At 40.4% G+C, this 13,214-nt stretch overlaps 1 protein-coding gene across 11 annotated transcripts in view; it reads right to left on the reverse strand.

Annotated features, from left to right (window-relative positions):
* The window catches only part of LOC139557366 (plasma membrane calcium-transporting ATPase 3-like), a 30,734-nt gene extending 18,019 nt beyond the window's left edge, over nt 1-12,715 (reverse strand). For 3 of the 11 annotated variants that reach the window (XM_071372093.1, XM_071372089.1, XM_071372097.1), the window contains exons 1-10: nt 12,191-12,715; nt 9,455-10,086; nt 7,092-7,289; nt 6,601-6,858; nt 6,238-6,363; nt 2,363-2,494; nt 1,543-1,593; nt 1,188-1,226; nt 602-763; nt 241-455 (exon numbers count right to left, since the gene is read on the reverse strand). In XM_071372093.1, the coding sequence (XP_071228194.1) occupies nt 241-455; nt 602-763; nt 1,188-1,226; nt 1,543-1,593; nt 2,363-2,494; nt 6,238-6,363; nt 6,601-6,858; nt 7,092-7,289; nt 9,455-9,671 (1,398 nt within the window). In that variant the 5' untranslated portion in view covers nt 9,672-10,086; nt 12,191-12,715. The remainder of the gene's footprint in view (nt 1-240; nt 456-601; nt 764-1,187; nt 1,227-1,542; nt 1,594-2,362; nt 2,495-6,237; nt 6,364-6,600; nt 6,859-7,091; nt 7,290-9,454; nt 10,087-12,190) is intronic. The other 8 variants (XM_071372095.1, XM_071372092.1, XM_071372098.1 and 5 more) reach the window with 5 other exon arrangements.
* Nucleotides 12,716-13,214: the final 499 nt, after the last annotated feature.

Consider the following 13,214-nt stretch of genomic DNA (forward strand, 5'->3'; position numbering starts at 1 on the left):
TGGGGGATATTTGAGCAAAAATGCGATTTAACATGATTGTCACATAATGTCACATAATGTCTGCAGCAACACACACACGCACACACACACACACACACACACACACACACACACACACACACACATACACACACACACACACACACACACACACACACACACACACACACACACACACACACACACACACACACACACACACACACACACACACACACACACACAGCTTATTCCCCTCACCTTGACAGAGTAGGCAAGTGATATAGTGACAGCCAGTGGCAGCCCTTCAGGCACAGCCACCACCAGCACTGTGACGCCGATGATGAAGAACTTGACAAAGTACTGCACATAGACAGGTGTACACTCAGTGAGCCACTCCCGGCCCTGAACCACAAAGGTCTCGATCACAAAGTACATCACCAGGATGATCACTGTGATGGCTGACATGACCAGACCTGAGAAGGAGGACAGGAAATGTGAAGAGTTTGTCAGCAGTGTATGCACTACTAGCCACCTTGTGTATTCACAGGTCAAAGCAAAGTGAACAAGCAGGCCAGCAGAAACAGATTATGAATGCTGAATGCTTAGAGTCAGCCCTCACCTGCCTTCCCGATCTGCACGGCCAGTTTAGTGAGTTTGCCCTGGAGCACAGACTTCTCTTTTTTAGGCACGTTGCCCTTTTTCTTCTCTGCTTCCACCTCCCCTCCTTCAGCGCTCTTCAGGGGCTGCATCTCCATGGCAACGGCCTCATCCTGTTTCTTGGCTAAGGTTGGGGGTTGTCACAAAGTTAGGGAGTGGTTAGGACGGTTAGATGAATGTCAAAAGGTGTGGTGAGCGTTGCGGCACAAAATGGCTGCCGTGCTTCGCCCAGGTTGGTGCTACAGTATGCAACTGTAACATGGAGTGCCTCCTATAGGATTTTAAGCACTTTGAGACCTAATAAAAAAGCGCTGTATACATACAATCCATTATTATCACATTTACAGGTGCAGGTAAGATGTTTTCAACATAAATCAAGAGATTGCTTCCATCTTATTCGAGAAGTAAAAATGTTCTATATAAATATTTGGTATAAATTATTACCTCATACCATCTCTTGTTTGTATAGTTCCCCAAACGATTTATATATGGCAGCCTATTTGAAATGAGGGATGATTCATCTGCCTTGAAATCCCACTGTTTCTTACCTTTGTTCTGATTGTTTTCCAATGTCCCATCTTGCTTACCTGTGATTGAGTGAGAGAGAGATAAATATCTAGACTGATACAGCTGAAAGTGACAGACATAATGCTGCATGGGAGGCAAACATGGCTCCCATTTTAACCCCCCTAAAGGAGTAAAAATTGAATGGGAAAATGAATAGACAAAAATGAAAGTGACAGAAACATGTGAAGCATGTTAAACATACTTTTCAAAATATGTTTAGTTTGTATTTTCCCCCCCAATTACATTAGGGGCCCACAATTTCCCATGGAAGTCCCATGGAATATCTCTAGCAAATCCCTTCACCAATCTAACTAGTCTAGTAGGGGAAACACCTACCATTCATGATGCTGATCTGTTTTGCTTCGACTGCAGGGGTATTATTGCCCTCTGACGGGATAGTGGTTTGGGATTTGAGATAGGGATAGGGACAATAAGAGATTTGATCAAATTAAGAGACAAAAACAATCAAATCACTAAAAAGAATGAGCAACAGAAACAACACAAACAGGGAATGGATAAAAATGAGTGAATGAGACCTCAGCAGTAAATAAGTAAACCATTGCATCATATCTTTCTGTGGTCTACATTGTGAAGTTTGGTCCTAACCAGAGGCTTCCCTGTCTGTGTAACCCCATCTCCATGTTGCTCTCCCTCTTTCCATTAAATGATTGATCGATCTGCAGACTGCTATGCTTTTACTGGATATAATTATTAAACAGCTAGCTAGCTACCACTCTCTTCATATCAAGGAGAGGGAGACAGAGAGGAAAGTCTCTGCCCATGTACTGTAAATATACACTGTACAGCTCAGTGATGCTCTCTCTGCTCTCTCTTTCTCAGCAGAAGTAACATCCGGTCTTAAATGACTCACAGCTAAATGGAGCATCATTTCAACACACCTATTGAAACTGCCAATGCATGATTTATTTTCATTTTTATTTATTTATTTGATACATACATGTCTCTGTGTATATACAGTAAAAGAAACAGACATTGCAAATCAATCATATGTAAATACATCCGTGTACAGTATATATCCATATTAAGCATCCCTGCTATATGTATTGAGATTCAAATGTAGGCTACTAGGGTTTGCTTTTATACCAATGATAACGTCTTAAAGACATTACACCTTCAGCATGTCTTATTATCTTACCTTTCTTGTCTTTCTTCTCCTCCTCTTGATCACCCTCTCCAGCCCCCAGTAGAGTGAAGATGATTCCAGTTTGAGAGTTGATCCCCACAGCAGTAACCAGCATCTTTCCAGAGCCTTCCATCACATGAGTTCCTAAGGGGACACAAATATGAAATTCATAAATAGGCATGGAAATAACTCACAGTTATCAACACTATATTAAACAGAGTACCTTTATATATATGGCACCTAAAACAGAAGAGAAAATGTCCATAAATATTGTTTGCAATGATATGCTGTTCATGGATTGTTATTGCAGAAAAATCATGTTTTCAAAAGTGTTTATTTCTAGGATGTATACTGAACAAAAATATAAATGTAACATGCAACAATTTCAAGGATTTTACTGAGTTACAGTTCATATGAGGAAATCAGTCAATTGAAATAAATGAATTAGGCCCTAATCTATGGATTTCACATAACTGGGAATAGATATTTATTTCCAGATACCTCACAGATACCTTTAAAAAAATGGGCCTCAGAATGGACCTCAGGATCTCGTCACGGTATGTCTGTGCATACCATAAGACCACCGCAACCATGGGGCACTTCGTTCACAATGTTGATATCAGCAAACCGCTCACCCACACGACTCCATGGTCTGCAGTTGTGAGACCGGTTAGACGTACAGTGCCTTCAGAAAGTATTCACACTCCTGGACTTTTTCCACATTTTGTTGTGTTACAGCCTGAATTTAAAATTGATTAAATTGAGATTTTGTGTCACTGGCCTACACACAATACCCCATAATGTCAAAGTGGAATTATGTTTTTCAAATGTTTTTATTAATTAAAAATGAAAAACTGACATGTATTGAGTCAATAAGTATTCATCCCCTTTGTTATGGCAAGCCTAAATAAGTTCAGGAGTAAAAATGTGCTTAACAAGTCACATAATAAGTTGCATGGACTCACTCTGTGTGCAATAGTAGTGTTTATCAAGATTTTTTAATGACTACCTCATCTCTGTACCCCACACATACAATTATCTGGATATCAAACACAGATTAAACCACAAAGACCAGCGAGGTTTTCCAATGCCTCGCGAAGAAGGGCACCTATTGATGGATGGGTAAAAATAAAAAAAAGCTGACTTTGAATATCCCCTTGAGCATGGTGAAGTTATTAATTACACTTTGGATGGTGTATCAATACATAGAGTCACTACAAATATACAGGAGTCCTTCTGAACTCAGTTTCCGGAGAGGAAGGAAACCGCTCAGTGATTTCACTATGAGGCCAATGGCGACTTTAAAACAGTTAGAGTTTAATGGCTGCGATAGGAGAAAACTGAGCATGGATCAACAACATTGTAGTTACTCCACAATACTAACCTAATTGACAGAGTGAAAAGCAAGAAGCCTGTACAGAATAAAAATATTCCAAAATATGCATCCTGTTTGCAACAAGGCACTGAAGTAATACTGCAAAAGAATTGGCAAAGCAATGAATACAAAGTGTTATGTTTGGGGCAAATCCAATAAAACACATTACTGAGTACCACTCGCCATAGTTTCAAGCTTAGTAGTGGCTGCATCATGTTATGGGTATGCTTGTAATCGTTAAGGACAGGCAAAATCCTAGAGGAAAATCTGGTACAGTATGCTAACCACCAGACACTGGGATATGAATTCACCTTTCAGCAGGACAATAACCTAAAACACAAGGCCAAATATACACTGGAGTTGCTTACCAAGACGACATTGAATGTTTCTGAGTGGCCTAGTTACAGTGTAGACTTAAGTCGGCGTGAAAATCTATGTCAAAACTTAAAAATGTCTGTCTAGCAATGGTCAACAACCAACTTGACAAATTATAATGTGCAAATATTGTACAACCCGTGTGTCAAAGCTCTTAGAGACTTACCCAGAAAGACTCACATCTGTAATCAATGCCAAAGGTGAATCTAACATGTATCTACTCAGGGGTGTGAATACTTATGTAAATGGGTGTTTCTGTATTTCATTTTCAATACATTTGCAAACATTTCAAAAAACATGTTTTGACTTTGTCATTATGGGGTATTGTGTGTAGATGGTGGAGAAAACCAATCTATTTTATCCATTTTGAATTCAAGCTGTAACAGAACAAAATGTGGAATAAGTCAAGGGGTATGAATACTTTCTGAAGGCACTGTACTGCCAAATTCTCAAAAACAACGTTGGATGTGGCTTATGGTAGAGAAATTAACATTAAATTATATGGCAACAGCTCTGGTGGACATTCCTGCAGTAAGCATGCCAATTGCACGCTCCCTCAAAACTTGAGACATATGTGGCATTGTGTTGTGTGACAAAACTGCACATTTTAGAGTGGCCTTTTATTGTCCCTAGCACAAGGGGCACCTGTGCAATGATTATGCTGTTTAATCAGCTTCTTGATATGCCACACCTGTCAGGTGGATGAATTATCTTGACAAATGAGAAATGCTCACTAACAGGGATGTAAACAATTTGTGCACAGCATTTGAGAGAAATAAACTTTTTGTGCGTATGGAAAATTCAGGGGATCTTTTATTTCAGCTCATGAAACATGAGACCAACACTTTACATGTTGCGTTTATATTTTTGTTTAGTGTAGATATAGTGGACGACTAAGTTAACATTACACAGTGACGTCATCTTCCCTAAGGCCTAAAAGCCAACTCTCATTCCTGGAGTGACAAGCTAGCTTCTTGCTCTAGAGTTTTGCACGGTTGGCTTGAGTGAGGTGTGCCGTTGGGAACGCAGGTTCGAATCCAGGGTCAATGCAGAATTACACTCAACAATCTGTGGCTACTGTAGTTTGTCTTTTTTAATCACTGTGTAAGGTCACTTTTCTCTGTTTTTCCTACTGACCGGTGATCTAATTACTTCTGTACAGCAGAGCTTCATTATGTTCCCATTAATTAAACTACTCTATCACAAGAGACCTGGGGTTGCTCAATAACACTGTTCACATACCCTAATACCAGGGAGTGGAATAGCCCTCTGTGAGAAAGAACAATCAGTAATAGTGCAGAAAACTGCTAAATATGTTTGATATTTGTGATTGCTTAAATATGCAATGGCTTGAGACTGTTATGAATATGTCCACTAAACCACAGCATGTAGATGGTCAGAGCAGGTAAAGCTAATGTATTTCAACTGGAACTGATACATTCTCCTGCAATCATCCAGTATGCTGTGGCCCAAACATCAAGTGATGTATGTAAGTGTGACAGGTACATACCGGAAAAAAACATAATGATGAAATAACTGACCATACATATTTCTTAACCTGCATCTAAAAACGTTCAATATTTGTTCTTCTGCGCCATTACAGCAATGTGGATGAGGCTGCTACACCATGATCACAATATCACGCTCTTCTTTTAGTTCCCTGCATAGGCCTAGCCAGGCAATGGACCTATGGAGTGAGTAGCAAAGTCCAGTTCCGAGTATCATTATTGGGAAAAGGATGAGAGAGGGTGTCCTGTGGGTCTAATGGAGCCATGACCCGGTGCTCAGGAAGCTGACCAGGGGCTACAATCCGATTAGCCCTGTCAGGCTCCAGGGAACAGGGAGGAGTCACTCTCTTACTGGGAGAGGCAATGAGATTTCCCCTCTCGGCATTACAGCCAGCATACTGACACATTAGACAGGCCCTTCACTCAGGCAGCTCATCAGTCACACGTAGGCACGTACAAGAAACAAAAGAACACGCTTAAGAAAGCACCTAGAACACACACACACACACACACACACACACACACACACACACACACACACACACACACTGCACAGAGGCAAACACCCCTAGCATGGCCTCTGTCGCCCAACTGTAATATGACTACTGTATTATATGCAAACAACTTACCAGACAGCAACATAGGGTCCTTGTCAACAGACTTTTTTACATGGTCAGACTCTCCTGTCAGCGAGCTCTCATCGATCTTCAGGTCATTTCCCTGTATCAGTATCCCATCAGCAGGAAGGAGATCGCCTGTGTGGGAGCGGGATGCAGGAGGACACATGGGACCAGAGACTTATAAGGATCTATAAAGAATTATAAAGTTATAACTGCTTAATAAAAGTATGCACAATACCAGATATGTTTACTGAATTATATGGTTGCTGTTAAAAGGACCACAAATGCCACAAATGTGTTTTACACAGGTAACTATGTAGATAGTCTAACCAGGTATACTACACAGGTGACCTCTCCTGATTCTGGACTGACCGTATTTGATTTGGGCCACATCCCCGACCACCATTTCGGCCACAGGGATCTGGATGACGGTGCCGTTCCGCACCACGGCGAATCGCTGCTCCTGCTCGATGCGGCTCTGCAGTCCCCGGAACTGTTTCTCCTTGCTCCAGTCATTGAAGGCCGTCACCAGCACCACACAGACTACGGACAACAAGATGGCTGCGCCCTCGATCCAGCCAGCCTCCGCTTCGCCCTCATCCTCTGCACCGGACGCCAGGTTCCCACACGCTGCAGAGAGAGGGAGAGAGAGAAAGATGACAGAGAGAGACAGAGAAAGAGAGGGGGCAGAGAAATTAGGGAAGACAGAACTCCGCTCACCTGATGAGTTACCTTAACTGATAGAACTGAAAACTTGGGTTAGCTCCCAGAGGTAATATCTAGGCATTAGCTCAGAGGGCTAATGCTTTCTTAAGGCATGCGGAAAGCCCAAGTTCAATACCTGGATAGTCAGTCAAACCTACCTTCGCTCTCCTCTCCGGGTGGTTGGTAGAAGGACAGTGCGAGGGAGATGATGGCAGCTATCTCCAGGATGATGAGAGTGACATCCTGTAGGGCCTCCCAGACCAGCTCCAGGAACGACTTGGCTTTCTTAGGAGGGATAAAGTTCTGGCCAAACACCTGGCCACGCTTCTCCAGGTCTGACGGGTTGTCCGATAGGCCTAGAGGAGAGGGAATACTGCTACTGAACATGGTGTACGGCATCCCTTCATTCACCTCACTGGATTTAATGTAAAACGCTACTAGAGAACATTAGAGTCTTGCGTGAATTCAGTAGGTAAGGGGGGTAGTTCTGTCAGGATGCCTACATAAGACTAAACATTTGTCAAATTGCAGGTCTCTGACATTAATCTGTTGAGTTTCAGTGCATCATGATTCACAAAGTCAGTGTGAAACACTTCATGATAGGTTCATATTAGAAACTGGCCTTGTGAAATACTGTTGTCATAAACAGTCATTACATTATATTGGACATGGTCATAGAACTTGAGAAAATGACAGACTAGGCCATGTTTATTATAGCCTTGTGTAGGCATTATGACAGAGCATTCAAATAAAGTGCTATCAAAATGTCTACAATAGAGCAGACAGGACACGGCATAAGGCATCATGCAATTATTTCTGTAAATGTACATGTCAATAGACTCACTCACATGCATCATATGACAGACATATACATGTTTGAGTGCTGGGTGCTCTCTTGGTGAAGTGAGATAGATGGGGTGGGAACAGCACAGATGGCTAAGTCAGTGGGGTGTGTGCTCTGGCAAGCACACTTAGGCAGACTGTCACACACTCCTCATGTCCTTCCCTGCCAAACGTCACCTGCTGCTACTGGCAACTCAGCCATCACTCTCTCTGTATCTCTTTCTCTCCTTCTCTCTTTATCTGTTTCTTTTTCACACAATCCCATTTCGTCGGGTAGTCAAAATGTAGTCGCACTATAACCAGAGCTAGGCCTGCACTGCACACAGAACTCCATTTGACCTTGACCAAGTTCAGAAATTGTGTGAAACAGTCTGATGATAAAAAGACACGTGAGTAGCGACATCTCAGGTTGAGGAGATATGCAAATTAATAATTTATCTGAATGGAAACTCTGTGAAAATTCCCCTTTTACTAATTCAGACAATATTCTTGCCGTTTCTATGGTAATGAAAGGTTCATGAACAAATTCCTCTTGATCTCTCTAACAAGATGGTGCCGACAGACATGATCACTCTGTTTCTAGCTCCTAGCCAACTTTGCAGTATTTACTATAATTTTTGGGGGGGTAATTTCTTATATTATTTCCTCAGAACCTTTATTTTATTATTACCTACACCTGGAAATAACTTTTGGATATTAGATGTATATATATTTATAGTCCGGTATCTGACACTGCTCGTTTTGATGTTTTTCGTAATTTCTTTATTTTTCTGGATTATGTGTGTATTGTTTTGTTTTATTATTGCAAGGTATTGCTGCACTGTTGGAGCTAAAAAGCATTTCACTGCACCTGCGATTACATCAGAAAATCTGCGTACGTGAGCAATAACATTTGATTTGATTATTGAAACATGTATTTCTATTGAATTATAAAACATTGTTTTGTAATCATTATAAAAGTTTGCAGATATTAGAGGTGTGTTGAATTGTAAAAACAGGAATATTTAAAATTGTTCTTAAAAATGTAAATACAAATGAGACTCTTTTGCTCTTTACTTAGTAATTTCCACTGAAGTAAATTGAAACTGAAATCGACATTATTTGGAAAGTTCCCATTCTACTCAACAGTATAATCAAAAATCCCTGTTTAAGATGATATGGTGAAAAACAGTAAGGCACTTGTATCATTTAAGGTCATCAGAGTTTTTCTTTTTTGAAACTATAATAGTGAAAATAAAGTAATTATGCTGAAAACATGAAATGCTCTTATATGTTTGAGCATCTCTCCTCGGGCCGATTTTATGTTTGCTGGAGGATGAATGAGAGGAGGTGTCTGTCTCTGCCTCACACCCACCAGATTGCTGATGCTTTAGTAGCTTAGCAACGACATGAAAGCATGTTCGGGCAGACTGGGTTGGGAATACAAAAATACAGATAGAAAACCAGACGGATGAGGACAGTACAAATGATGACATTGAGTAAAGTAGAAACCGTCTATGCAAACACGATGGCAGTGGCGCTACGGCATACAACATCATCAACTGGTTCTTCATAAACAATTCAGTTGATTTAACATATTGGTTTGAATTTGATTAGTAAGGTGGAGTAATAATGTGCATCTTGTGTCACAAATGAAGTATGTCACTCTGAGAGTGGTGTGTCCGAGTGAGACTCTCACCATTGGCTGGGGATGTCTTCAGTCTCTGACAGAGGCCCTCTGTATCCGTGTAGTTCTCCTGGATCTTCTGAATGGCTTCTGCACCCCTCAGCTCCATAAGGTCCCGCAGGTCCTCCAGGGTAGCCCCAAAGTCCCCTGCATGGTTGACCTCCATTCCCCCTCCACTACCTTGCTTCTTGGGTTTGAACTCCACCGAGCTATTGGCTAAGTCCCCCATGATAATGTGTGGTTATAGAAATGTGTTGATTTTTCAAAAAACAATGATTTTCTGATGGTCTCCTTTAGTGCCTTGGCCAGGGTAGGAAGTGGGGTATGCTTGACTATGTGATTTTTCGATTAATGTTCCCCCATGCCACTCCCTCCTTTTCCCCTTCTATGATTCTCCATATCAAGGCATGTGTGGAAGAACATATGGAAATGTTTTTGTTGTGTTATTTGACTGTGGTTTATTCCACCAGAGACCTTAATCTGGTGTTTCTCACAACCCCAGAAGAGAAAAGGGCATCAAGCTAAATGATAGGGAGGATACCAATCCATAGAGCCAGATATTTGTAAGGAGAGAAATAAAAAGAAGAGCTCAGGCGTTTGAGTGTAAAGAGTAAGATGCTTCAGAAGGTGGATTCACCTAGAGGCTGGAGAAAAGGGGTATTGTAGAGAATATTCTTTCATCATTCAAACCTATCTATAAATCAAATTGTGAACATTTGCCAACAGAGAAAAATAACCATTAGTCCCCTTAAAAGACTATAAACCCAGGTCTCAAAATAACTCTCAGATTGTAAGGAACTCAGGGTCTTGGCAGAATGTCACCATGTCATGAAAATACGATCTATCATTTGCATCAAAGAGAATTCCTAATGACCCAATAGGAGTTGCTGGAATCCCACACCCCCTTCACTGGGAGAAGAAACAAACAAAACAAAAAAACAGACACCATAACTTATTTATAAGAGGACTATTGATTTGGAGTTTATTGATTTAGGAGGTTAAGGCCTCTCTGGCTTGAAACAACTTAACAGTGGGTTGGCTCTCTGATCATGGGGACATACGTAACCATCCTGTATGCTCATACTAAAAAAATTAAGGAGAAAGGCATTGGGATGAAAACACATGCAAATATACAATATCTTTATAAGACTGATACTGTTATTTATGTATGACTCCAAGTCATATCGTTGAATTGTGACTTCAAATTGTAATCATTACAAAGATATCTTTACATTTCCTTATGGTTTTATACTTCATAGTCAATGGTTTAAAGGCCTACGCAAATAATCCGATGGTGTGTATGGGATTTGCTGATTATTTTGGCCATAATGAATTTGACAAGCTTTTAGCCTACTAATGCTACACTTTTCTAAACTTTGTATCATTATTGACGTTTGCATAATAACCTCCTCTATTAATCATCTTCAAACAGAGAATGTTATTCCCTCGATGCTATTCCATCCATACATGACAAATTAGGCCTACTATATGCGCCCAGGAATCATCAAAATCCCAAGAAAAATTTTAAGGTTAAACACAAACAGTAAACACATTTCCAGAATATATTTGTTCTCACAGTACCACCTTCTGAATGAGCGTCGTCACGCTCGTATGGAAATAGCCAATCCATGTCTAGAATGGGTTTTACCAAGGCGACGCGCACAGCCATGATGCTCAGCGATCTGTGATTCAGAGAGGATACTCTCCTCGGAGTGATGCGAGAGTAAAAGCACCTCCATCGTGGCACGAAGCATTATACTAAGATGTTCTTATATTTCCACAGTATCAAAGAGCGAATGGAAGCATAGCTGTTTATATATCATACTTTTAAAAAGCATCCCTTTCCCGGAGCATGTATTATTGTAGTAGTACATTGTCAAAAATCCACCGTGCCCTTTACTTGTAACCTTCAGATATCAGTTGTTAACCTTGGTCTGCACAAAAATATATGTTGTCAACGATATCCTTCCATTACAATAGAAATGCACACCAAAGCATTGAATTATACAGCTCTTAAATTCGGATTTTTATTTTTTTTTCTAGAGGTGGAATGGGGTATGATGGGCCTAATATGAATAAGAACACATTTTCGAGGCAAAAGATTTCAGAGGAATTGCAGCACTTAGAAAAATACGATTGGAACATATTGCGTTTCTTGATAGTGGGAAAACGATCAAATTCTGCCCGCGTGAATGTGCTACATTTAATACGTGAGCTGGCCTAGGCTACTGCAAGGTTAACACCGGATAGACACCGGCTATGGTTTATTTGCAGAATAACTCATCTCTGTGGATTCAGACATAAATCATAGTAGTGACCGGTAGGCCTTTACCCTATTCCCAGAATACGCCAAATCAGGATTTTAGATATTCCAGATGCCAGTGCTTCCCTACTAATGAATCATAATCTATTCCTGTTGCCCACAACATTAATGTAGCCTATCTAGATAACTGATACATGTTTTATAGCATTTCATATTGATAAAGGTAATGTAGACACTTTATGTTCAGTGTTGGATGCATGAATAGGCTACGTTTTATCTCATGGAGTAGTCAGTATTAGCCTACCAGTCCCATAATATATCAGTAGCCTTCTAGCGAGAAAGGTATAATAATAATATAAATAAATGGTGCACATCATCGACATTTTCATAGGTCATTCAAATATCACGAGGCATTTTGAGTCAATATTATCCTTAGCCTATCATAATAATAGAAGAACACCATTGAACGGAGTTAAAATACTCACCCGGCCATGTCCAAGGACGTCAACGGGGAGTTTAGAAAAACAGAAAATCCAATGTTCTTCACTTTCAAATTCACTTCAAATCCGACAGAGAAAAAAACGTTTGAGGGATGTATACCGACGTGATGTCCCATCTGTTGTTTCTGGTCAGCATATAAAAATGTAGAGCACAAAATTGTGCGGACGTCTAGGCCTATGTGGAATTCCTCTAATGCTGAAGAAAATGAAATGATACAGGGTAGATATTAGCGTGTTTGCATAAATTAATGGTTATGGACTGCAGGTAGCTATTTGATATTATTAGGCCTACTGTTCTTGTCGTTGTTCCCAATGTTTCTCGTTGCTGTTGTTTTTTTGTCAGATAATACAGCATAAGCTCCAATAGGTAAGCAAGAATTTGGGTCTACATGCTGAAAAGATACCTCGCTAACCGCACTCGTCCTAAGGTGATGGCAACATGAAAATGGGCTGTTCTATGCGACGGGTAGGAGAGGGAGGGGAGGGGTGGATGGATGGATGCTGCCACTGCCGAGAAGGACGCTCGTATCCCTCCCTGCAACCCCTCCACTTGCACACCCTGACAGTACAATTTGACCAGAATATTGGTACTATATCCCTAGATTGACTGCCTAAGCCTTAGACCGAACTTACTAAAAAACGTACTAAAAAAAAGACTGTCTAAGCCTTAGACAGCCATTGGAAAAATGAAATGTTTACAAATAAAAATAATCATCAAATCATCATTATAATAAATTCAAATCAGAATGACTTAATCAATTCATGGAGGTAGATAGGCCTACAGTGCTTTCAGAAAGTATTCAGACCCCTTGACTTTTTCCACATTTTGTTACGTTACATCCTTATTCTAAAATTGATTACATCGTTTGTTGCATCAATCTACACACAATACCCCATAATGACAAAGTAAAAACAGGTTTTTAGAATTTTTTGCAAATGTATTAAAAATAAACACTTGAAACATCACATTTACATACAGTACTAAAAAAAAGTTTGGACACCTACTCAT

The sequence above is a fragment of the Salvelinus alpinus genome, chromosome 28 (genome assembly GCF_045679555.1).
Source record: "Salvelinus alpinus chromosome 28, SLU_Salpinus.1, whole genome shotgun sequence".
NCBI classification, from domain to species: domain Eukaryota; kingdom Metazoa; phylum Chordata; class Actinopteri; order Salmoniformes; family Salmonidae; genus Salvelinus; species Salvelinus alpinus.